Source organism: Rhinoraja longicauda, chromosome 13 (assembly GCF_053455715.1).
Source record: "Rhinoraja longicauda isolate Sanriku21f chromosome 13, sRhiLon1.1, whole genome shotgun sequence".
Taxonomy (NCBI): domain Eukaryota; kingdom Metazoa; phylum Chordata; class Chondrichthyes; order Rajiformes; family Arhynchobatidae; genus Rhinoraja; species Rhinoraja longicauda.
In genome coordinates, this window is record NC_135965.1 from 46,057,757 (window position 1) to 46,083,442 (window position 25,686).

Sequence of the window (25,686 nt, forward strand, 5' to 3'; positions counted from 1 at the left end):
ATCTGAGGGGTAACTTTTTCACACAAAGGGTGGTGGGTGTATGGAACAAGTTGCCAGATGAGGTAATTGAGGCTGGGACTATCCCAACGCTTAAGAAACAGTTCGACTGGTACATGAAAAGGACAGGTTTGAAGGGATATGGACCAAATGCAGGAAGGTGAGACTAATGTAGCTGGGACATGTAGCTGGGACATGTTGGCTGGTGTGGGCAAGTTGGGCCGAATGGCCTGTTTCCACACTGTATCACTCTACGACTCTATGGCTGATCTATTTTCCCTCTCAACCTCATTCTCCCCATAATCCCTGACATCCTTAATAATCCAGAATCTGTCAATCTCTGCCTTAAAAATATCCTTTGAGGATAGCAACACCTAAACATAATTATATTAGGAATTAAAATAGAAAAGAAACTTTTGATATGTATTAAAAAACATATGTTGGAATATTCAAGTAAAAAATATGAAAACACACAAGATGGTTTTCAATGGCAGAATATTTGCCAGGCATTAATTATGACTTGGTTCATCTTTAAAAACCTCAATGACCTAAAATACTTTTTTGCTGGGACCAGTTCAAGAGATTTCAGCTTAGTTGCACTGGAGAGATCAGTGTGACGTGGGAAAGCATGTTGAGTTTCTAACACAATCTGGACAATTCCACATGAAGATGAACTTGTGTGATCATTACAAATTGTTACAGCTCCATGTAATATCAACAGCAAAGTTGGCCGCATCCAGACCGTAAAACTTTCACACTGATGAAATAAAGTATGTTTTCTTCCATGTTTGGAATTAATATCCCTAGATAAGTACATAGAAACTGTGATAATTTAATACATTTCCTATCGATTTCCTTAACAAGCTTAAAGTTGAACATTTATAAAAAACAGATTTTATTTTTCTCTGATATATCAAATACAATGCAAACACTGAAGATATGTAAACACATCAATTTTAAAATCAAGCCTGTACTAGATATTACTTCAGACAAGTGCACGTTCTTTTGCTACATTTTCAGATTAGGCTTTTATTTATTTCATTGTCAAGGCAAGATGGTAAAAATACAAGTAGATTCCTCAAAATTATTGCAATTATAAACAAGCATTACACAAGTTTTAAGTATCAGAAACAGAAGCCAAGACATTTATAAAAATTAAAAAAAGAAAATATGAAATTGCAATAAAAACACAGGAATAAATAATTATTATTTATATTTCTGAAGTGATCTGTTTGTCATGTTGTACAACAAGCACACGCGCAGTTTCTGGCATGATCCCTCTCTTGTGTTGCATAATCCCACTCATTTTTTCAACTCGAGCTCTGTAGATAGCATTTGAGAAACAGAACCATTACAGGAAGTTGGCTAAGTTTTGAAAACATAAGCAGGTGATTCCTGTGGAAAGATGTGTCGTCATTTCCTGAATGACTGGCTGCCTACAAAAGTAACAAACAAATTGAATTTAACTGCAGGCAGCTTAACTCTTTAATCCAGAAATCTGACTTTTGATTCTTCACCCTTTATAAAATGAACCATATTACCACTGTATGTTTCTTTTTTTTCCTAGTCAGATGTGCAGCACTTTGGTCAACGTGGGTTGTTTTTAAATGTGCTATACAAATAAATTGACTTGACTTGACTTGACTTGTGAGAATGGATGTCTGACCCAAAGCAACCTGAAGAAAGTGAAATGCATGTTGAGGATTTTTTAAAGTTGTGCAAGAAAGGAAAAGACAGAGGACTGGTCTCCTTGTAATAAGAGAGATTACCACAAAATGTGACCACAAAATGATCACATTATAAGAGCACAAAATAACCAGTTGTTGGATAGTTGGGTGGCCTCCCAATCATCTGGTAGATAGACAGAAGTAGATGCTTGTATGAGGAGATGGTCTGCCTAACACAATGGGAAGGATGAGAAGATTGGCAGGAGTATCTGTAGGCATTATGTGCTTGTCAATGCTGCCTTGGCCATGGCAGCCAACACTGGTTCCTGGTATCAGAGGTATATTAGGGCAGTTGTGGGTAATCAGTTAGGTCATATCAATGCTTTTGTTTCAGAAAAATCTAGGACTTCAATTTATGTTTCATTTTTAGATGGAAAAGTGTGGATGCACATTGTGACCCAAAGTCCACTGGAAATATTACTATGTCGGCTTCTCAAATAACCACATTCAGCCTAGCTCTTATTTGAATTATTCACCTGACATTTATCATACATTCCCTCCTTTTGTCTCAAATCTCTTTAGTTTTCCATGGAGATTTAACTTAAACCTACCTTAACCTAAACCTATCCAGTCACAAAGCTCCAGTCACTGATGTTACCGGCACAACTGGAGCCCTGAACCATCTGTGTGTGAAATCTTAACTGAGCTCTCTCATTAAGTCTGTAGATTGGACACAGCTGTGTGTTACATAGCTATCTGTGCTCAAATCCTTGATTGTGTTTGAATTTATCATGTTATGACTCAGATTCACCAATGCTGCCAAATGAATCATGCAGGAACATAAACGTTGGCCAGAGACTTGATATCAAGTATCACAACAGGCTTCAGGAGTATGTTGCTAGAGAGAATCAGAGAGAAATGCTGGGACCGGGAGAACAAAGAAGCAGTGAAAAGTCAGGTGATGGACATCTGGTGGGAGCAGAGCTGAAGATAACTTCATGGCTATGCAGTCTGGCCTTGAGAAGATAAGGTATCCAAAACGAACATTTTTTAAAGCAACTGTATAATGAGAAGGAAATACGAACAGGCAACAGAATTAAGAACTCTCTACCTTGATTAGGAACAAAGATGTGTTTGTTTATTCAGCCCTTGGAGGAATGACAACTTGAAATGATTGACTTCAGAGTTCTTGGTTTAGAACAAAAGGTTCTCTTAGAAGACTAGATCAAGTGGACCCGTTGGGCCCAAACCTCTCCTGCATTGGTGCAGCACCCTCTCCTCCCCCCCCCTCTCCCCTTCCCCCCACCTTCCCCCCACTCCATCCCCCTCAACCCCCTTTATCCTCCCTCCCCTCCCCCTCCTTTCTCCCTCCCCAGGAGATAGATTTAAACCTTAAAATGTGAATAACTTAAAAAATATAACACCGATTTCAATGAAACTTCTTCCATTAGCACCAAAGGGGCGACGGTGAGTAAGGTGGGCCGAAAATTGTCGCGCTATCGTGTACCATTATGGCTGTAGTTCAGGAACAAACAAACAAACAAACGAGAGTTTTCGTATATAGATGGAAGGAAAAGTAGTATAAAAGAGCAGCAGTCTGAGACATCGGCAACGACAGCCTGGGGACAACCATCGCAAGAAACAGGGACTCGAGTTTGAAGCACAGTGAAGACTACCCCCTACCAACAGAGTGAATCTGGCTAATTTATTCATATGGATAATATCTAAGTCAGGAGTCTTGTGATTTAGTGTAAGAAGTGATAAGTTGTAAATTTCCCCGGTGTGGGACGAATAAAGGAATATATTATTATACTAAAGCAAACGAGTTATTAGAAGTCAGTGGTTTGCTTGCATGCTGAAGTGACTCAGTTGAGAAACATTAAGTTGTACTAAACCTTGGTTTAGAGTCTTTTCTTCGACACATCAGTTGATACCTTATACATGTAATAGGGTCAACAAAACGAATTATATAAATAAATAAACACTGAAGAAAATAAAGTGCACAAACTAAATCTAACTGATAACTTTTGTGTTTTTGTGAAATGGCATCTGTTAGCACTAACAGCCTTCCACTCATCACCTGGTGCAATAATTAGCCCTCAGATATCATTCAATATCATTTTACTACTGCTTAGGAATAAAAATGGGTCTTAATCACATTGGACTACCATGAACAGTCCTTTGCTATTCATGATATTTTAATACAGGGGGTAAAATAGAAAAATAACAAAAACTGACTGAAGATCAGAGGTATTCTGTTGCAATCATCACATTGAATTTTATCGTTTTTTTAGTTTTGAGAGGTACACCGTGGAATCAGGCCCTTCGGCCCACCATCAATTATTCGTTCGCACTAGTTTAATGTCATCCCACTTTTGCATCTGCTCGCTCGCCACACACTAGGGGCAATTTATAGAGGACCGATTAACCTACAAACCTGCACGCCTTTGGGATGTGGGAGGAAACCGGAGCACGGTGTTGCATTTCATCCTCAAAGGTTCAATTAGTCAATGAACACATTAAACTGGAAACATTGAAATATAAAAAATTGGATCCATATGTGCTGGCATATACCCATAATCAATGATTCATGACGTAAAACTGAATAGTCCAAAAGTCTGGCGGTAAGCAATATACGATATATTACAAGATATGTTTGCAATTGTTGGTTTTGCAAACACAGTATGTAAATTTGTTGCAATTATTTAATCTGCTAAATGGTTATCTGAAGTGGAAATTAAAAGGTCTTCATTTTGGTGTATTTCCTCGATAATGGAATTAGCGTGATTCTTTAACACTGGCAAGAAAAAAGAGTTCCCCATAATATCCCAACAGAAATCAGGTATGAACAGAACGATTATTAATAGAGAAAAGCATGGCCACACTGATTATTTGGTCTACTTATTACATTGAAATCATTTGATTCCAATCTGTACCACAGCATCGTGCGATGCTGTGTATCGCTGAACCTTTTAGAAACATAGAAAATAGGTGCAGGAGGAGGCCCTTTGAGCCAGCACCGCCATTCATTACGATCATTGCTGATCATCCACAATCAGTAACCCGTGCCTGCCATCTCTCCATATTCCTTGATTCCGCTAGTCCCTAGAGCTCTATCTAACTCTCTTTTAAATTCATCCAGTGAATTGGCCTCAACTGCCCTCTGTGGCAGAGAATTCCACAAATTCATAACTCTCTGGGTGAAAAAGTTTTTTCTCATCTCAGTTTTAAATGGCCTCCCCTTTATTCTTAGGCTGTGGCCCCTGGTTCTGGACTTCCCCAACATTGGGAACATTTTTCCTGCATCAAGCTTGTCCATTCCTTTTATAATTTTATATGTTTCTGTAAGATTCCCTCTCATCTTTCTAAACTCCAGTGAATACAAGCCCAGTCTTTCCAATCTTTCCTCATATGACAGTCCCGCCAACCCGGGGTTTAACGTCGTGAACCTACGCTGCACTGCCTCAATAGCAAGGATGTCCTTCCTCAAATTAGGAGACCAAAAGTGCACACAATACTCCAGGTGCGGTCTCACCAGGGCCCTGTACAACTGCAGAAGGACCTCTTTACTCCTATACTGAAATCCTCTCGTTATGAAGGCCATAATCTCTTCACTGCCTGCTATACCTGCATGTTTACTTTCAGTGACTGGTGTACAAGGACACCCAGATCTCGTTGTACTTCCCTTTTTCCTAATCTGACACCATCACAATGCTTGTGTGAGATGGTTGCAACATTGTTGCGAAAAGCAACTGCCAGTTTTTTAAAGTTGTGCAAGTCACTTAACATACACAGATCAGCATGGGGCCCCTATTCCCTCCCTCCCCCCCTTCCCCCCTCAACCCCTTCCTCCCCACTCCTTCCCACCTCCATCCCCACTCCCTCCCCCCCTCCTCCCCAACTCCCTCCCCACCTCCCTCACCCCTCCTCCCCTAACTCCCCCCCCCTCCCTCCACCCTTCCATCCCTCTCCCCCTCCCCCCTCCTTCCACCCTCCCTCCCCCCCTTCTGGTTACAATGGAAACCCTACGGGGACGGGCCCAACGGGGAAAGAGGGGTACTGGGAAAAGGGGAGGTCCCCCTCCCTCCCCCTTCCCCCCTCCCCTCCCCCCTCCCTCCCCACTCCCTCCCCCCCTCCCTCCCCCCTCAATCCCAACCTCCATCACCACTCAGCCCCTAACTCCCCCCCTCCCTCCTTCCCTCCATCCCACCCTCCCCCACTCCCTCCCCCCTCCCTCCACCCTTCCATCCCTCTCCCCCTCCCCCCTCCTTCCACCCTCCCTCCCCCCCTCCCGGTTACAATGGAAACCCTACGGGGACGGGCCCAACGGGGAAAGAGGGGTACTGGGAAAAGGGGAGATCCCCCTCCCTCCCCCCTACTCCCTCCCCCCTACCCCCTCCCCCCTTCCCTCCCCCCTTCCCCCTCCCCTCCCCCCCTCCCTCCCCCTCCCCTCCTCCCTCCACACCTCCCTCCACACCTCCCTCCTCCCTCCCTCCCCCCCTCCCGGTTACAATGGAAACCCTACGAGGACGGGCCCAACGGGGAAAGAGGGGTACTGGGAAAAGGGGAGGTCCCCCTTCCCCCCTCAACCCCTTCATCCCCCCTCCTTCCCACCTCCATCCCCACTCCCTCCCCCCCTCCTCCCCCTCCCTCCCCAACTCCCTCCCCAACTCCCTCCCCCCTAACTCCCCCCCTCCCTCCTTCGCTCCATCCCTCCCTCCCCCCCTCCCTCCACACTTCCATCCCTCTCCCCCTCCCCCCTCCTTCCACCCTCCCTCCCCGTTACAATTGAAACCCTACGAGGACGGGCCCAACGGGGAAAGAGGGGTACTGGGAAAAGGGGAGGTCCCCCTCCCTCCCCCCCTTCCCCCTCCCCCCTCCCTCCCCCCTTCCCCCTCCCCTCCCTCCCCCTCCCCCCTACTCCCCTCCCTCCCCTCCCCCCTCCCTCCCCTCCCCTCCTCCCTCCACACCTCCCTCCTTCCTCCCTCCCCTCCTCCCGGTTACAATGGAAACCCTACGAGGACGGGCCCAACGGGGAAAGAGGGGTACTGGGAAAAGGGGAGGTCCCCCTCCCTCCCTACCCCCCTCTCCCTCCCCCCCTTCCCTCCTCCCTTCCCCCCTCCCCTCCCCCCTCCCCCTCCCCTCCACACCTCCCTCCCCCTTCCCTCCCCCCCACTCCCCTCCCGGTTACAATGGAAACCCTACGAGGACGGGCCCAACGGGCACACTTGTGCTAGTCTATATACTAAAACTCTCGTTTGTTCGTTTGTTTTTTCCTGAACTACAGCCAAACCGGTACACGATACCTCGACAATTTTAGGCCCACCTTACTCACAGTCGCCCCTTTGGTGCTACTGGAAGACGTTTCATTGAAATCAGTGTTATATTTTTAATAGTTTAAATCTATCTCCTAGGGAGGGAGGGGATGGAGGAAGGGAGAGGGGAGGAGGGAGGATAAGGGGGGTTGAGGGGGTGGATTGGGTGGAGGGGAAAGGAGGAGGGAAGGGGGGAGGTGGGGTGGAGGGCGGGGGAGGGGAGGGGGGAGGGAGGGAGGAGGGGGAAGGGGAGGGGGAAGGGGGAGGGGGAAGGGGAGGGCGAGGGAGGGAGGGGGCGAGGGGGGAGAGGAGAGGGGGAGGGGGGGAGGAGAGGGTGCTGCAACAATGCAGGAGAGGTTGGAGTCAATGTCGGGAGCCACGACCGCCCCGACGTGCAGCAACAGCGGCAGCGTGTTCGCCCGCCCCGGATCGCGGCGTGGCCTGGAACCACAACAGCCTGACCGCGGGAGAAGCCGGCAGGGGAAGGGAAAAGACATTGTGGCCTTCCATCACAGTGAGAAGAGGACTGGAGGAGACTCACTGTGATGGATGTTTCTTTTTTTGTGTGTTTTTGGGGTTGTGTAATTTGCCTATTTTAATTCTTTATTGTGTAATCTGACTATTTTAAGGCTTTTATTGTTGGACTGTGGGTGACTGAATTTCGTCCAAAAAAAATCGTTTTTTTGGATGACAAATAAAGCTATCTTGAATCTTGAATCTTGTCATTGAAATCGGTGTTATATTTTTCACATTTTAAAGTTTCAATCTATCTCTGAGGGAGGGGGAGGAGGGAGGATAAGGGGATGAGTTGAAGGGGATGGAGTGGTGGGGGGAGGGGCGGGGAAGGGAGAGGAGGCAGAGGGAGGGGAAGGGGTGAAGGGAGGAGGGAGGGGGAGGGGGAGGGTGCTGCACCAATGCAGGAGAAGTTTGGGCCCAACGGGACCACTTGGTCTAGTTGAGATAATAATCTGCCTCCTTGTTCTTGCCGCCAAAGTAGATAACCCCACATTTATCTACATTATACTGCATCTGCCATGCATCTGCCCACTCACTCGACCTGTCCAAGTTACCCTGCAACCTCCTAGCATCCTCTTTGCAGTTCACACTGCCACACAGCTTTGTGTCATCTACAAATTTGCTATTGTTACTTTTAATTCCATCATCTAAATCAGTCTGAAGAAGGGTCTCGACCCGAAACGTCACCCATTCATTCTCTCCTGAGATGCTGCCTGACCTGCTGAGTTACTCCAGCATTTTGTGATCTAAATCATTAATATATATTGTAAATAGTTGCGACCCCAGCACTGAGCCTTGCGGCACTCCACTCGCCACTACTTGCCATTCCTACTCTTTGTTTCCTGCCTGCCAACCAATTCTCTATCCATGTTAATACCCTACCCCCAATACCATGTGCTCTAATTTTGCCCACTAATCTCCTGTGTGGGACCTTATCAAAGGCTTTCTGAAAGTCCAGAGACACTGCATCCACTGGCTTTCCTTCGTCCATTTGAGATGGAAAGATTGAGAATACAGAGCAAGTTTCAGCTTCCCTGGTTTTAGTCACTTACTTTGTCTGCTCATGTGAGTGGACCCAGCAGAAGTTGGACGACTTGTTTGTTGAGGGCCAGATTGAGAAAACTGAGGGACAATTGTTGGAGTTTTGACTTTACGTGGACTTATAGTTATTTCTGGAGTCCTGGGAATCTTGGGCCGACTGTTAAATGCAGCTATGTAATCGTTTTGCCTAGAAGATAGAAAATTAAGGATTAATAAATAAAATATTAGAAACATTGAAACATAGAAAACAGGTGCAGGAGGAGGCCATTCGGCCCTTCGAGCCACCACCGCCATTCATTGTGATCATGGCTGATCATCCACAATCAGTATCCCGTGTCTGCCTTCTCCCCATATCCCTTGATTCCACTAGTCCCTAGAGCTCTATCCAACTCACATTTAAATTAATCCAGTGAATTGGCCACTGCCTTCTGTGGTAGAGAATTCCACAAATTCACAACTCTCTGGGTGAAAAGGTTTTTTTCTCATCTCAGTTTTAAATGGCCTCCCCTTTATTCTTAGACTGTGGCCCCTGGTTCCCCCAACATTGGGAACATTTTTCCTGCATCTAGCTTGTCCAGTCCTTTCTTAATTTTACATGTAACAAATTATAGGGTTAGGTAACCCCTGCCAATTAAACCATCATTTAATTTCTTTGACATAAAGCTTGTTTTTTCACCATTGTACAGCTACTCTTCATCATGTGTTATTGTTAAACTGCTAAACAAATGGAAAATATTCATAGCAATTCATTTTTATCAAATGTATTCAATGGTTTTTGTCATGAGTATCAGGTACAGTGAAATACATTGTTTGCATAAAGATTTGCAAGACTATCCCTGCACGTTCCACATTGTACATGATACAAAGGCAAAGTATAGCAGAAACTGGAAATTAGAAATGATAATCAAAATATTTTAGACATTGATGCAACAATAGGAAGAGTTTTTTTCTCCAAAACATCTAGAGGAAAGTAATATGGAGGAAATAAAGTACAGCCATTAATGTAGTGATGATTTGTGCAGCAACTAAAACATGCCACAACTTAGGCACTTTCATCCTCACGATCAAGAGTGGATACAATTTGGGCAGGAAAGAACAGATATGGTTTTCTTGACATCATATATTCTGCAAAGGTTTGATGGGGTCATTGCCAACAGGTGCTTCCTCTCGTTGTAAAGGACAGAATGAGAACAGCGAGGGTAAGGAAATGGCCATTGAGAATTTAGACGAGGAAAGATTTATTTAATCAGAGATTTTAAGCTTTCTGCCTCAGAGTTTCTCGGTATATTTAATAAGAATGACAGATTATTGGACTGTAGGAATCTGAGAATAAAATTGAGTTAAAAGTAGATGCAGATGATGCTCCATCAACTCATGAATGGCAGAGAAACTATCTGAGGCTAGATGGTTCTCTTTCTTATATTTCTCATGTTTTTAACATAAATGGAAAGAAAATCAGGGGTGGTGATGTATGGGGTATGAAATGCTTTCCTAGTCCCTTCAGAATTTGTGATGCACCTGGGCAATGCTTAACATGAGGCAAAGGCAAAGAATCTATTCTACCGCTACAGCACTGGTTGCAGACTACCAGGGAAACATTTGAAGGCTGGATTCAAAATAATAAGAGATGAGAGATAAAACTGCAAAATGTTGTGCAGTGTACTCGATTTTAAATATCATTTGGGTAACAATTAACTCTCTGAATGATGCATATGAAATAATTAGTTGAAGCACAAGTACTTATATTTTTAATCAATCTTCATAATTATTTTCTGACTATATATTTTCCCATTTTACTATTCACAATGTCTTCTTACCTGATAGATTCTCTATTCAATTTTCCTGGTGTCCCCATATCGACTGAACATGAAGCGGATATAAGCTCCTGATCACCATTACTAATTGAGGTATTGTGATCAAAGCCTACAGAAGAAAATAATATTTCCATAAAACATTGACTTATTAGATATTTTAGTTCCAGCTAAATTCTCTGATCTCTGAAGATCTAACCTGGGCTCAGCAATTTATACAATCATAAGTAAAACTCATCAACAGTAGAACACCTGAAAAAGAGTCCCGACCTAAAACGGTACCTGTCCTTTTTCTCCAGAGAAGCTGCCTGACACCCAGTGAGTTACTCCAGCACTTTGTTTCTATCAGAGGAGACTGTAGGCCAGTTAGTCTGACTTCAGTGGTTGGCAAGACTTTACAGTCTAATATTAAAGATGAGATTTCCGAGTACTTAGAAGCACATGATAAAATAGGCCAAAGACAGCACTGTTTTGTGATGGGGAGATCTTGTCTGACACAGTGGTGGCACAGTGGTGCAGCAGTGGATTTGCTGTCTTGTAGTGACAGAGACCCGGGTTCGATCCCAACTATGGGTGCTGTCTCAATGGAGTTTGCACGTTCTCTATGTGACCGCATAGTATCTCCTGGTGCTCCGGTTTCCTCCCACATTCCAAAGATATGCAGGTTTGCACGTCTGCTCCACTGCAAAATCTTGTCAAGGTAAGCCGACTTTGAAGCTCCTTCTGCTCTCTCCGACGAGAGTTCTGCCACACCCTCGGTCGCTGCTCCCCCCTGTGATTCCTCCTGCTCGCCAGCTCTGCAGTTTTCACACCTTACCCTTCCATATCTCTAGTCTCCCTCTCCCCTAACTCTCAGTCTAAAGAAGGGTCTTGACCCTAAATATCACCCATTCCTTCTCTCCAGAGATGCAGCCTGTCCTGCTGAGTTACTCCAGCATTTTGAGCTTATCTTCAGGTTTGTGGGTTAATTAGCTTCTGTAAATTGTCCTTGGAGTGTCGGATAGAACTAACATATAGGGATTTGGCGGGCAAAGGGCCTATTTTCATGCTGTATCTCTAAAACAAACTAAACTAAATCTGTGGGAATTCTTTGAGGAAGTAAATAGTAGGATACACAAAGGAAAGTCAATGGATGTTGTTTACTGGATTTTCAGAAGGGCTTGGCGCCAGATGTGAAGCTGCCAAACAAGCTGAGTGTCCATGGTATGAGAGGGAAGATACCACCATATAACCATATAACCATAACAGCACGGAAACAGGCCCGTTCGGCCCTACCAGTCCACGCCGACCACTCTCTCTGATCTAGTCTCATCTACCTGCTCTCAGACCATAACCCTCTAATCCCCTCTTATCCATATACCTATCCAATTTACTCTTAAATAATAAAATCGAGCCTGCCTCCGCCACTTCCACCGGAAGCTCATTCCACACCGCCACCACCCTCTGAGTAAAGAAGTTACCCCTCATGTTACCCCTAAACTTTTGTCCCTCAATTCTGAAGCTATGTCCCCTTGTTGGAATCTTCCCCACTCTCAAAGGGAAAAGCCTACCCACGTCAACTCTGTCCGTCCCTCTTAAAATTTAAAAAACCTCTATCAAGTCCCCCCTCAACCTTCTACGCTCCAAAGAATAAAGACCCAACCTGTTCAACCTCTCTCTGTAGCTTAAGTGCTGAAACCCAGGCAACATTCTAGTAAATCTCCTCTGTACCCTCTCCATTTTGTCGACATCCTTCCTATAATTTGGCGACCAGAACTGCACACCATACTCCATATTCGGCCTCACCAATGCCCTGTACAATTTTAACATTACATCCCAACTTCTATATTCGATGCTCTGATTTATAAAGGCAAGCATACCAAACGCCTTCTTCACCACCCTAGCCACATGAGATTCCACCTTCAGGGAACAATGCACAGTTATTCCCAGATCCCTCTGTTCCACTGCATTCCTCAATTCCCTACCATTTACCCTGTACGTCCTATTTTGATTTGTCCTACCAAAATACAGCATGGATAGAAGTTTGGCTGAATGGCAGAATGCAAAGAGTGGGAATAAAGGGGGCCTTTTCTGGATGGCTACCATTGACTAACGATGTTTTGCAGGGATCGATGTTGGGTCCATTATGTTAATGTTGTATATTAATGATTTGGATGATGGAATTGATGGATTTGTAGCCAAGTTTATGGATGATATGATGATAGGCGAAGGGGCAGGTATTGTAGAAGAAGCAGGGACTCTGCAGAAGGACTTGGACAGGTAGGGAGAGTGGGCTGAGAAGTGGCAGATGGAATACAGCATAGCAAAGTGCGCAGTTATGCACCATGGTCTAAATGGCGGGAGGATTCAGAACTTGGAAATGCAAAGGGACTTGGGAGTGCTGGTGCAGATTCCCAAAAGGTAAAGAAAGCAAATGCAATGTTGGCATTCATTTTGAGAGGACTAGAATATAAAAGCAGAGAAACAATGCTAAGGCTTTATAAGGCGCTTGCCAGACCGCAGTTCATACAGCGAGGAAACAGTCCCTTTGGCTCAACTTGCCTACACCGACCAACAAACCCCATATACAGTTGTCTTATCTGCTTGTGTTTGGCCCATATCCTCCTAAACCTATCCTATCCATGTACCTGTCTAAATGTTTCTGAAATGCGATAGTACCTGCCTCAACTACCTTCTCCGGCAGCTCATTCTATATACCTACCACACTTTGTGTAAAAAAAGGTGCCCCAGGTTCCTATTAAATATTTTCCCCCCCCTCACTTTAAACTCATGCCCTCTGGTTCTTGATTCCCCTACTCTGGGTAAAAGTCTCTGTGCATTTACCCAATCTATTACTCTCTTGATCTTCACTTCTATAAGATCCCCCTCATCGTCCTGATAGAGGCACATAAAATTATGAGAGGTGTAGATAGGGTAGACAATCTGAATCTTTTTTCCAGGATGGAAAAATCTAATATTACCAAATATGATCAAATCATGGCTTTGAGAGAGAGCTAGATAAAGCTCTTAAGGATAGTGGAGTCAGGGGGTATGGGGAGAGGGCAGGAACGGGGTACTGATTGAGAATGATCAGCCATGATCACATTGAATGGCGGTGCTGGCTCGAAGGGCCGAATGGCCTACTCCTGCACCTATTGTCTATTGTCTATTTAAGGTGAGACGGGTAACATTTAAAAAGGATGTGCGGAGTAAGTCTTTTACACAGAGGGTAGTAGGTGCCCAGAACATGCTGCCAGCGTGGTGGTTGTAGCAGATACATTAGTGGCTTTTGGATAGGCATGAGAGATATGGGTTATGTGCAGGTAGATAAGTGATGGTCTTGGCTTGATGTTTATCACATACATTGTAGGCCAAGGGGCCTATTCTTGTGCTCTACTGTTCTATGTTCTATGAGAACCACAGTGTGTCAGTGAAATTGTAGGAAAAAAACTGCCGATGCGGGTCCGAAGAAGGGTGTCGACCCGAAATGTCACCCATTCCTTCTCTCCCGAGATGCTGCCTGACCCGCTGAGTTACTCCAGCATTTTGTGTCTACCTTGTGTGTCAGTGAATGTTCAGCATGACTGATGAGAGTAGCAGTCAAGCAGACCTCTACCCTGAGTGAGGTTGTGCTGGTTCTCTGTGCTTGGAGCTGCCCATATTCCGAAAATAGTGGGGCTGGACGTCAGAGATCAGTTCCTAAAATCAGAAACACCAGACTCTGATGTGGTTCAGCAGACAGGATTAGTAAGTGTCTGTTCTAAATTACGTATCTGGTCAATAGTAATCCTCAGGATATTAATCTGGGTAGGATGGAATGCCCCAGCCGTAATGTTTATTTCCTTTTGTGAAAATGGTCATTGTCTTGCATGTGTTGTGCTACTATAACTGCAAGCACAACTACAAGTACAAATACCCCTTGGTATGCACTGGGCTCATCCTTAGATTCTTAGTGCAGCTTGTACTGGATTCTTTGAGCAGCTTGTACTGGATTCTTTGAGCAGCTTGTACTGGATTATTTGAGCAGCTTGTACTAGAACCTGCCAGAGAGAAGGCAATTCTGGATTTAGTGTTGTCAATGAACCAGATTTAATAAGGGAACTCAAGGTAAAGGAACCGCTTGGAGGGAGTGACTATAATATGATTAGTTTTAGTCTGCAATTTGAGAGGGGGAAGGTTAAACCAGATTGTCAGTGTTGCAGTTGAAAAGGGGGACTATGAAGGCATGAGAGAGGAGCTGGCCAAGGTTGAACGGAAAAGAATTCTAGCAGGAATGACGGTGGAACAGCAATGGCAGGAATTTCTGGGCATAATCCAGAAGATGCAGGATCATTTCATTCCAAAAAGGAAGAAAGATTCTAAGGGGAGTAAGAGGCAACTGTGGCTGACAAGGGAAGTTAGGGAATAAAACTAAAAAAAAAGATGTGTAAGATAGCAAAGAGTAGCGGGAAGCCAGAGGAGTGGGCAACTTTCAAAGGACAATTCAGGTGTTCATGATCCTCATGGTGCGCTATCAATCATTAACAAAATGATGGAGGTACCATTACTGGTGTTATCAAGCGGCTCCGAGAAATTATCTGGTCATTGATAATACTAATAATAATAATGCATTACATTTATATAGCACTTTTCAAACACTCAAAGACGCTTTACAGGGATTACTAGAACATAGAGAAGTGAATAAATAGATAAATAAGTAAACAAACAGAAAAAGGAGACAGAAGGTGAGGTGACGGTCAGTGGTTGAAGGCAGTGCTGAACAGGTGAGACTTCAGTGATGTTTTGAATGTGGTGAGTGAGGAGGAGTCTCTGACGGTTTGGGGTAGTGAGTTCCATAGGGTGGGAGCAGCGATGGAGAAAGCCCTGTCCCCCCAGGATCTGAGTTTGGTCCGGATGGGGGGGGACAGGAGATTGGCAGCAGCAGAGCGGAGGGTGCAGGTGGGAGTATGCCTGTGGAGGAGGTCAGTCAGGTAGGATGGGGCCAGGTTATGGAGGGCTTTGTAGGTCATGAGGAGGATTTTGTACTGGATTCTCTGGGGGATGGGGAGCCAGTGGAGTTTGTAAAGGACGGGGGTGATATGGTCACGGATCGGGGAGTGGGTGAGTAGACGGGCAGCGGAGTTTTGAATGTATTGAAGTTTACTGATGATTTTTTTACTGATGATGCTTAGTTTGTCTTACAATAGACAATAGACAATAGGTGCAGGAGTAGGCCATTCAGCCCTTCGAGCCAGCACCGCCATTCAATGCGATCATGGCTGATCACTCTCAATCAGTACCCCGTTCCTGCCTTCTCCCCATACCCCCTCACTCCGCTATCCTTAAGAGCTCTATCCAGCTCTCTCTTGAAAGCATCCAACGAACTGGCCTCCACTGCCTTCCGAGGCAGAGAATTCCACACCTTCACCACTCTCTGACTGAAAAAGTTCTTCCTCATCTCCGTTCTAAATGGCCTACCCCTTATTCTTAAACTGTGGCCCCTTGTTCTGGACTCCCCCAACATTGGGAACATGTTTCCTGCCTCTAATGTGTCCAATCCCCTAATTATCTTATATGTTTCAATAAGATCCCCCCTCATCCTTCTAAATTCCAGTGTATACAAGCCCAATCGCTCCAGCCTTTCAACATACGACAGTCCCGCCATTCCGGGAATTAACCTAGTGAACCTACGCTGCACGCCCTCCATAGCAAGAATATCCTTCCTCAAATTTGGAGACCAAAACTGCACACAGTACTCCAGGTGCGGTCTCACCAGGGCCCGGTACAACTGTAGAAGGACCTCTTTGCTCCTATACTCAACTCCTCTTGTTACGAAGGCCAACATTCCATTGGCTTTCTTCACTGCCTGCTGTACCTGCATGCTTCCTTTCATTGACTGATGCACTAGGACACCCAGATCTCGTTGAACTCCCCCTCCTCCTAACTTGACACCATTCAGATAATAATCTGCCTTTCTATTCTTACTTCCAAAGTGAATAACCTCACACTTATCTACATTAAACTGCATCTGCCATGTATCCGCCCACTCACACAACCTGTCCAAGTCACCCTGCAGCCTTATTGCATCTTCCTCACAATTCACACTACCCCCCAGCTTAGTATCATCTGCAAATTTGCTAATGGTACTTTTAATCCCTTCGTCTAAGTCATTAATGTATATCGTAAATAGCTGGGGTCCCAGCACCAAACCTTGCGGTACCCCACTGGTCACTGCCTGCCATTCCGAAAGGGACCCATTTATCCCCACTCTTTGCTTTCTGTCTGTCAACGAATTTTCTATCCATGTCAGTACCCTACCCCCAATACCATGTGCCCTAATTTTACCCACTAATCTCCTATGTGGGACCTTGTCGAAGGCTTTCTGAAAGTCGAGGTACACCACATCCACTGACTCTCCCCTGTCAATTTTCCTAGTTACATCCTCAAAAAATTCCAGTAGATTTGTCAAGCATGATTTCCCCTTCGTAAATCCTTGCTGACTCGGGATGATCCCGTTACTGCTATCCAAATGCTCAGCAATTTCGTCTTTTATAATTGACTCCAGCATCTTCCCCACCACTGATGTCAGACTAACTGGTCTATAATTACCCGTTTTCTCTCTCCCTCCTTTCTTAAAAAGTGGGATAACATTTGCTATCCTCCAATCCACAGGAACTGATCCTGAATCTATAGAACATTGAAAAATGATCTCCAATGCTTCCACTATTTCTAGAGCCACCTCCTTAAGTACCCTGGGATGCAGACCACAGGCCCTGGGGATTTATCAGCCTTCAGTCCCATCAGTCTACCCAAAACCATTTCCTGCCTAATGTGGATTTCCTTCAGTTCCTCCATCACCCTAGGTTCTCCGGCCCCTAGAACATTTGGGAGATTGTGTGTATCTTCCTCAGTGAAGACAGATCCAAAGTAACGGTTTAACTCGTCTGCCATTTCTTTGTTCCCCATAATAAATTCCCCTGCTTCTGTCTTCAAGGGACCCACATTTGCCTTGACTATTTGTTTCCTCTTCACGTACCTAAAAAAACTTTTGCTATCCTCCTTTATATTATTGGCTAGTTTACCCTCGTACCTCATCTTTTCTCCCCGTATTACAAGGCAAGGTAGTTCCAGACCACCTCACAGACTTGTACCAAACTGGAACGTGCCATTGACATTGTGGCGTTAGGAAGTCCAAGTGAAGCTACAGTTAATCGGGCTTGTCATAATCAACACAAAAGAAATCAGCTGTTGCCGTTGATGGTCATAGACACCGAGTCAGGATGTCTTCCGGTGTTCCATAACGTTATCATATTTGGCACAGACATTGTGGGGTGAATGAACCGTTTCTGCGCTGCACTATGTTATCTTCTATTTCGCAATCAGGCGATCAGAATTAGGTTTGAACAGTCAACAGTCAACAGAGCTTTATTTGTCATTCGGTACCAAGGTACCGAACGAAATTACATAGCAGTCACACAAAAAAAAGAAAAAAAAAGAACACAAGACACATGACCCCAACACAAACGTCCATCACAGTGACATCACAGTAATTATGGAACAGGTGTTCCATAATTAACCTCTCCTTCATCACAAGGTCATAACATATTCACCAATGATATAGCCCCATTGTTAACTACAGAGAGAATGAAAACTGGACATCAGGTTTTAAATGGATGACTAGAAATTTATGTGTGCCACCAAAGCATCAAGCAATGTCCATCACCAACATCACCACCCTATAACACTGAATGGCAATCTACCTTTTATCAATAAGCTGGAAGATGACCATTGAAAAGAAACATCACTGACCGCATTAACCGCAACAATTGCATGGCTAAAGGAACTGGTCATAGGCTGGACATTCTGCAGCCAGTGACTCACTTTTTGAAACTTTGTCACAGTTTTCAAGATGAGCAGCATTAGACAAGTGCATGCCCGACAGAACCAAGGATGGTCCTTCCAAGACAAAGCAGTCCATCCACCATCTGTTCAATGTACAAGATGCCATTGAACAACTCACAAAGCCTTCCCAATATCACCTGACTAACTGTGATCTCCATTGCTCAGAAAGACGTGGCAGTCGTCAGGAGGGGAGATGGGGGGCAGAAACTGAGGGGCTTATAGGGGGCTTAGGAAGGGAAGGGGGGGAAGTGGGACTTTTAGTTGTTACTTTGTGAAGGGCTCATTAGAATGGAGACACGAGACTGCAGATCTGGATTCTCAAGTAAAGAACAAATTCTGGAAGAACTCAGTGGGTCAGGCAGGATTTGTGTAGGTTAGGAAGGGTGTTTGGCAGATAGGTGGAGTTAGCTACAAAGGCTAGAGGTGAAAAGGAGATAAAAGGGTGTTGGATAAGGAGTGAAAGGTCAAGCCCACATAACCATAATCATACTTTATTAGCCAAGTATGTTTTGCAACATACAAGGAATTTGTTTTGCCGTACAGTCATACCAATAAAGAGCAACAGAACACACAAAATACATTTTAACATAAACATCCACCACAGTGACTCCTCCACATTCCTCACTGTGATGGAAGGCGACAAAAAGTGAAATCTCTTCCTTTCTTTGTTCTCCCGTGGTCGGGATGATCTTGAATCCCGTAGCCGGCGGCCGGGCCCTCGTGTCAGGGCGATCAATCTCTTGCATCGGGGGGGGGGGGGGGGGGGGGGGGGGGGAATCTCAGCTCCCCTGTGCCAGTCGAATCTTCTGCCACTTTAGAGCTTCCCGACATCGGTCTCTACTCGAGACTGCGAGCTCCTCGATGGTGAAATCCCCCCCCTTCCGCCCACCCCCCACATAAAACAAACCAGAGAACATTAACACAAACTTTTAAAACACACTAAAGATAACAAAAAAGACAAAAAACCAGACCGTTGGCGAGGCTGCCATCGCTGACAGCGCCACCCGGTGGAATGGGCTGGGGGGGAGAGGGAGGATAAAGGGGGATGGGAAACGAGTGCAACATACCCCTACAGCCCTCTCTTTCCCATTCCACCACCTATCTGGACCCATCTCAATGAACATACATTTCCCCAACCATCTCCCATCTACCCAATCACTTTGTTCCTTTCCACTCCTCCATTCGCTTATCTCCCTCCTATGCCCCATCCCCCCACCCCAAAGTCTTTCCTCCCCCCCCACTCAATCCTCCACAGATGCTGCCTGAACTGCTGAGTTCCTCCATGGTTTTTTGGGCTCATTATCATCTTATTAAGGAAAACCAGACAGAGGAAATTATTGCTAACCTTGTTCGCAATGGGCCCAGACTCATGAATGATAAAAAAATATTCAGTCAACTAGTTTTTAACTTACCAATAGGTGAAGCACCAAACTCAGAATCACTTGTTCGGTTCCCACTTCGAGTAGGTGGCCGAGAGTTTTGCTGTGAATACAGGTGGCTCTCCGTACTGGGACGTCTACTTTCGTGTTTTTCCAGAGCAGTTCCCAACCTACAAAGTCAGTTGAAAGTAAACTGTGCAGAACAAATAAATCTGGTTGCATAAATAAAAATGAATGCTCAATAAAACATTTGAAGAAACATTCAATGCAACAGAAACTACACAACTCCGCTATTCATATCAGGCTCTAGATGCTTCTTGCATGTTACATTTTCCTTTATTCCATTACATTTTTCTTTAATATAATTTTGACTTCTTTTTTGGTTTCCATTTCTATGTTTCCTTCAGTAACAAATAACACCTCTTCAGTAATTGTTCCATTCAGGGTATTTCATACAATACATATCAGTGGTCATGTGCCATGAATCATGTAATTGCATAATTGAGAGGACTATAACTATTTCTCTTGTGCCAAATATTAATAATCACAAAAGAGCAACTGTCACATATTCTAATTTAAAACAGATACAGAAAGCTTGTTGCACTATGAATTGTAAATTTTTATTGGGCTTTCTGGCAAAGCTAACCTGATTAAAAAAGCTTTATGGTTCTTTACTTTATTAATTTAGGTAATTTTCAGAATACTTACGTTACATAACCCAACCTGTGCATGCCTGGGGTGACCGGTCGGCGGAGGGGCTCATCAATACTTTCTTTCAAAGGTCCCACTGGCTTTCTTTTAGTCTTCATTGTGTTTGTCATTATCTGTAAAATAATAGAAAATGTAAAAAACCCAGAATGTGCACATTTTCATATTATAACTATTAATGTTCTTTTACATTTACTTAGACATGGATCTATAAGCAAGGCAGGCCCTTCGGCCCACCTTATCCATGCCGACCAAGGCGGTATCTTGGACCAGTCCCATTTGCCTACATTTGGCTCACATCCCTCTAAACCCTTCCTTTACAAAGCACATGCATGTAACTTCCCAACTAGTACCCAAGTACAGACAAAAATAAAAATAAAATCGGGAGAACTTCTGTATTTATCCAGTTAATTAAACTATATTCAATGATTTTAAACATTCATAAGATGTTTACTATACCAAATTTTTATAACATTTAACGTCTTCAGATTCAGTTCTCAAAAAAGTTTTTGATGGTATATTTATAAACTGAGTCAAAACAGCTGAAAATATCTTTACAGCAAGAAATTTTTGCTTCCTAGTTGTCTTCATAACAACATAAATAATAGGAGCAGAATTAGGCCATTCGGCCCATCAAGTCTACTCCGCCATTCAATCATGACTGATCTATCTCTCCCTCCGAACCCCATTCACCTGCCTTCCCCCCATAATCTCTGACACCAGTACGAAATAATAAAAACCAAAATAAAAAACGTTATTGCAAGAGTGTTTTTTTTTGGCAGAAATGTCCAAAAACGTTACCACTAAATTATAATTAAAATGTATTGATATTTCAGAATGAGGGGTCACTAGTAAGGCCAGCATTTCTTGCCCATTTTTAATTGCTGTCCAGAAGATGGTGTTGAACTTGATCGATACAATCGGCACTCCCATAACGCTATTAGCTGGAAAGTTCCAAAATTTAGTCCCACCAATAATGATGTAATGGCTATGTATTTCCATATCAATATGATGTGCAGTTTGGTAGAGAATCTCCAGAGAGTGGTGTTCCATATCTGTTCTGTTCTTCTCAATGGCCGAGGTTACAGGTTTAGGAGGCACTTTCAGAGAAGCCAAAGTTAGTAAATGTGGTGCATTTTGTAGCTGCCACAATTGCAGGTGAGTGGGCGTTTGCTCAGCAGATGTTTGGACAGGCTAGAGATGAAAGACAAATGAGATAAGGATAGAAGAGTTGCCAATTGTGAAGCCAGAGGAAGCATGTAAGAAGTGGAGCGGGAGGGGAGAAATGTTTTGGCTTTTCATCACTGATCACACATTATGTTTTTCTGTTTCTGGCCCTTATCTAACCATCTGCCATTCCCTCCCCCCCCCCCCCCCATTCCTCACCCGTATTCACCTTTCACTTGTCAGACATTGTCCTGACCCTCCTCTCTTCCAGTTTTCTTACCCTCCCTCATCATAATCAGTCTGAAGAAGAGTCCCAAAACAAAACGCCACCTAACCATGTTTTCTGGAGATGCTGCCTGACCTGCTGGGTTTCCACAGCACTTTGTCTTTTTTTGTAAGTCATCATCTGCAATTCATTGTTTCTCAACCTTTACAATACTTGGATTGGAAAGGTGTAGAGGGATGTGGGCCTGAAGTGGCCATATGGCATGAGCACGGGTGGGCATTACAGATGGCATGGACAAGGAGAGCCGCAGGAACTATTTTGGTGCCGCATGCCTCTATGATTCTGGAATTAACGTTGATCTGTCATCAAATGTCTTTTAATGGACAGAGTTCCGCAATTCAATCCTGTATGGGAATAATTTGCTAATTTCATTCTTGAAAAGCTTGGCTTTGATTTTTGCCATATACAACTCTGGCAATCTTCTTAAATGGCAGAAACAGCTGCTCTATATTTTAAGTTCCATTTATTAGCAGGAATAAATTGAAATGATCTTCCCATTAAACTTTGTAATATTGAATATTTTGTATTTTTTGCAAGGTTACAAAAGATTCCTTGAAGGAGAAACGTTGGTGATGCTTCATGAGTTAAACTATCAGTATAACTGAGATGAGTTTTCTCAGCATTACTGCTGCCGTTTTGAGGACTTAGCTGTACAAGGATTTCTTGTTTTTTTCCCAATCTTGCTACAAAAGTACATCACTGAGAGCAATGTGTTTTAGCAACTCCAGAGGTTGTGAAATCTACTCTGGAAATGCAAATCTTCCATTCTTTTAAATGTTTTATTGCTATAATTACCTACACCGTAAATATTTGACAATCATCTTCAGTATTCAACTTACAGTGTGTCCAGATGCCTGACAATGCACACCCACCCCAAGGTACTCAGCCGTCAGTAGCTTTTCTCCTGATAACTCTCCAGGCTGAGGTTTCAGTATCTCAGCCTTGTCCAAGTCAGCTTCCATCGCATCTGGGTCATCCTGGCATTGAATTGCACAAATAACCATGTTATAACATTTTAGTGCTTCTTCATTTATTACACCAGTTGAACCTTTTAGAGATTAAAGTAAATAAATGCACTATAATAGTTGGAGTGTTGAACACTTTACACCATCATCATGAATTAATTAATGGCAACAAATTAAACAGAGACAGGGAAATTGCCATTCTGAAATAGGAAATGTTTTGTTAATATCTTTGAGGAGCAATAAATGAGGAAAAGTTCAGAAAGTAGTCAATTATATTTTTCATTCCACCTTTATAAAACAAACCATTAAAATTTGTTTGACTAATTAAACAGGCTAATGGCAAAATGGAGTTTAAAGCTATTTTTAACTTGCACATAATTCAGTAGTGTGTGTACATTGATATATTCAGACTGCAGCAAAAACCATCAGCAGGCTTTCTCAATGTACGTTAGAATTCACTGGGTCTTTATTTTAGCCAATTTGATCAAACTGGAGACCTTTTAAAAACAAATCGAGTCAAATGGCAGAAAAAAGATTGTGTGAAGAAATGTCAACAGTTGTAAATATAACTTTTATACAATATGTCTTGGTTTCATCCAGATGTTTGCTGTTTTTTTCAAACCGAATTCTGATAGAAGTCTGTTCTCAGAGCCCAGGACTTGCAACTTGCACTGTTTCCTTTGCCAAGGAGGTGCAGAGTCTTGTAGACTCCCTTGGTGGGGAATGATTGTGAGGGATTTATGCAAGTTTTAAATAAAAGTTATTAATTTTGATTTGGAATGTTTTAAATTTGATAATATTAATACTCAACTGAAGTTTTAGAATTTCACAAATTTTACAGGGCCCTCGGTAGGTTTGACAAGCAACCCAGTCATAAGACCATCAAAACATTTTAATGGTTTGCAGCTTGTTCCAGCTTTGCATCCACATGATCCCATTACAATGTGTAAACTTTGTTGACGTTTCTGGGCCGAGAGTTGCGACAGGGGAGGGGAGCCAGGCAAGACCAGATGTCATTCAGTCACCAGCAGGGAATGCAAGGAGCTCACTGTGAACAGCCAACACTTTGTCAGCTTCTTTTAGCCATGCACATTTTTCCTCAATGTAAGATAGGAAAAAAATTCACACAGATTATTCACACAAAAGCACATTGACAAATGAAAAACCATATAGGCGACAGCAAGTTGTTTAATGTATTTATTTATATTTTAAGTATTTATTTTTAAAGTATTTATTTTGAAACATTAAGTTAGATCTTTTTAAATTGTAACTAATCTCTAGCAAAAAAACTGCACCTACTTCATCATCATCATCATCTTCCTCTTCATCATCAGAATCTGAATCAAGTCTCTCCTCTGCCAGATCACAAAATCAAAGACTGGTTACAACATTCTTGCTATTGAGGGAGTGTAGCATAATTCTTGCTATTGAAGGAGTGCAGCATAGGTTCACCAGGTTAATTCCCGGGATGGTGGGACTGTCATATGATGAAAGAATGGGTCGAATGGGCTTATGTTCACTTGAATATAGAAGGATGAGTGGGGATCTTATAGAAACATACAAAATTCTTAAGGGATTCGACAGGCTAGATGCAGGAAAAATGTTCCCGATGTTGAGGGAGTCCAGAACCAGGGGTCACAGTTTAAGAATAAGGGGTAAACCATTTAGGACTGGGATGAGAAAAAACATTTTCAGCCAGAGAGTTGTGAATCTGTGGAATTCTCTGCCACAGAAGGCAGTGGAGGCCAATTCACTGGATGTTTTCAAGAGAGAGTTAGATTTAGCTCTCAGGGCTAACGGAATCAAGGGATATGGGGAGACAGCAGGAACGGGGTACTGATTGTGGATGATCGGCTGGGAAGCCTCTCTCCAGCCCAGGCCCCAAAACCTGCCACGACTGCTCGGTTTCTAATTTCTAAACTATTTTTTTATTCAAGGTTATAGCCCACTTATTGAAGACAAGTCTGTTATTTGGTACATTATTAAATAGCTTTTGGAATTTTAAATATATACCAAACAATATATTTCCCTCCATTACTTTATTGAAAACATTAAGCAGTTAGTTAGTCATGATTTGCCATGCACAAATCTGTGCTGGCTTCCTCTAATCAGTACCATTGTATCTATATGGGAGAAGACAATAAATAAATGTTCATATTAATTATCTTTCACTGAAAGTGTTTGTTTCTGTTTTAATTAAAGATCGATTTACGGATAGTTCCCAGGTACAAAATCATGAGAAGCTTTGGGAATGCCTAAACCATCTGAATACACAATATTGATTACCAAGGGCATTAAGGAAAATAATTCATCTGCATGCCTTTGATTCAATACTAACCTGAATTAAGTTGCTTTATAATAAACTCAAGCTGTCTGTTCATCTCAGTGTTCCCCTCTTTGATAAAACACTGTAAAATTTCTTCCATGCCCTATAATAATTTGGAAAAGTTGCACAATGAAATCAAAGCAAATAATCTCAATGAATAGATCTCTTCTTTGCACCACTCCATCCATTACCGTACTTACCATTGCCCTTGCCTCCTCGCGTAATGAAGGAATGGCAAGAATGCTGTACAAGGCCCCATTCACATATGGCCTTATCTGAAAGCAGCAAATAGCAGTCAGTGAATGAATATGAATGAATACAAAATATGGAAAACAATTTTACGTGGTAATTGCAAGGGTGCATTAACTAAACTTTACGTGTTTTTAAAATCAAAGATAGATTTGTATGACAAAAATTTGAAAAAGAAAGCAGCCTTTAAATATTAAAGCAGCAAGCAACATACAATTTGGTGACATCTGCTGAAGAATCCCAGATTAGAGGAGCAAACAAATATTTCAGAATGGTCATAATGCTTCCTTCAACAACAAGGTTAAAAAGCTATTAGTTATTCACATTTTGATAATCTTGCCTCCCTACAAGTGCACCAATGGGGCGTTTATGAGGAACCACCAATCCATGAAAACTTTC

At 43.2% G+C, this 25,686-nt stretch overlaps 1 protein-coding gene across 9 annotated transcripts in view; it reads right to left on the reverse strand.

Annotated features, from left to right (window-relative positions):
• Window positions 1–892: 892 nt before the first annotated feature.
• Window positions 893–25,686, reverse strand: part of armc9 (armadillo repeat containing 9) — a 70,874-nt gene continuing 46,080 nt past the window's right edge. For 3 of the 9 annotated variants that reach the window (XM_078410888.1, XM_078410889.1, XM_078410890.1), the window contains exons 19-27: window positions 25,239–25,313; window positions 25,051–25,141; window positions 24,012–24,067; window positions 22,587–22,724; window positions 20,295–20,410; window positions 19,620–19,756; window positions 10,354–10,459; window positions 8,548–8,723; window positions 895–1,433 (exon numbers count right to left, since the gene is read on the reverse strand). In XM_078410888.1, the coding sequence (XP_078267014.1) occupies window positions 1,411–1,433; window positions 8,548–8,723; window positions 10,354–10,459; window positions 19,620–19,756; window positions 20,295–20,410; window positions 22,587–22,724; window positions 24,012–24,067; window positions 25,051–25,141; window positions 25,239–25,313 (918 nt within the window). In that variant the 3' untranslated portion in view covers window positions 895–1,410. Of the gene's footprint in view, window positions 1,434–8,547; window positions 8,724–10,353; window positions 10,460–17,770; window positions 19,086–19,619; window positions 19,780–20,294; window positions 20,411–22,586; window positions 22,725–24,011; window positions 24,068–25,050; window positions 25,142–25,238; window positions 25,314–25,686 lie in introns of those variants that run through there. The other 6 variants (XM_078410891.1, XM_078410886.1, XM_078410884.1 and 3 more) reach the window with 5 other exon arrangements.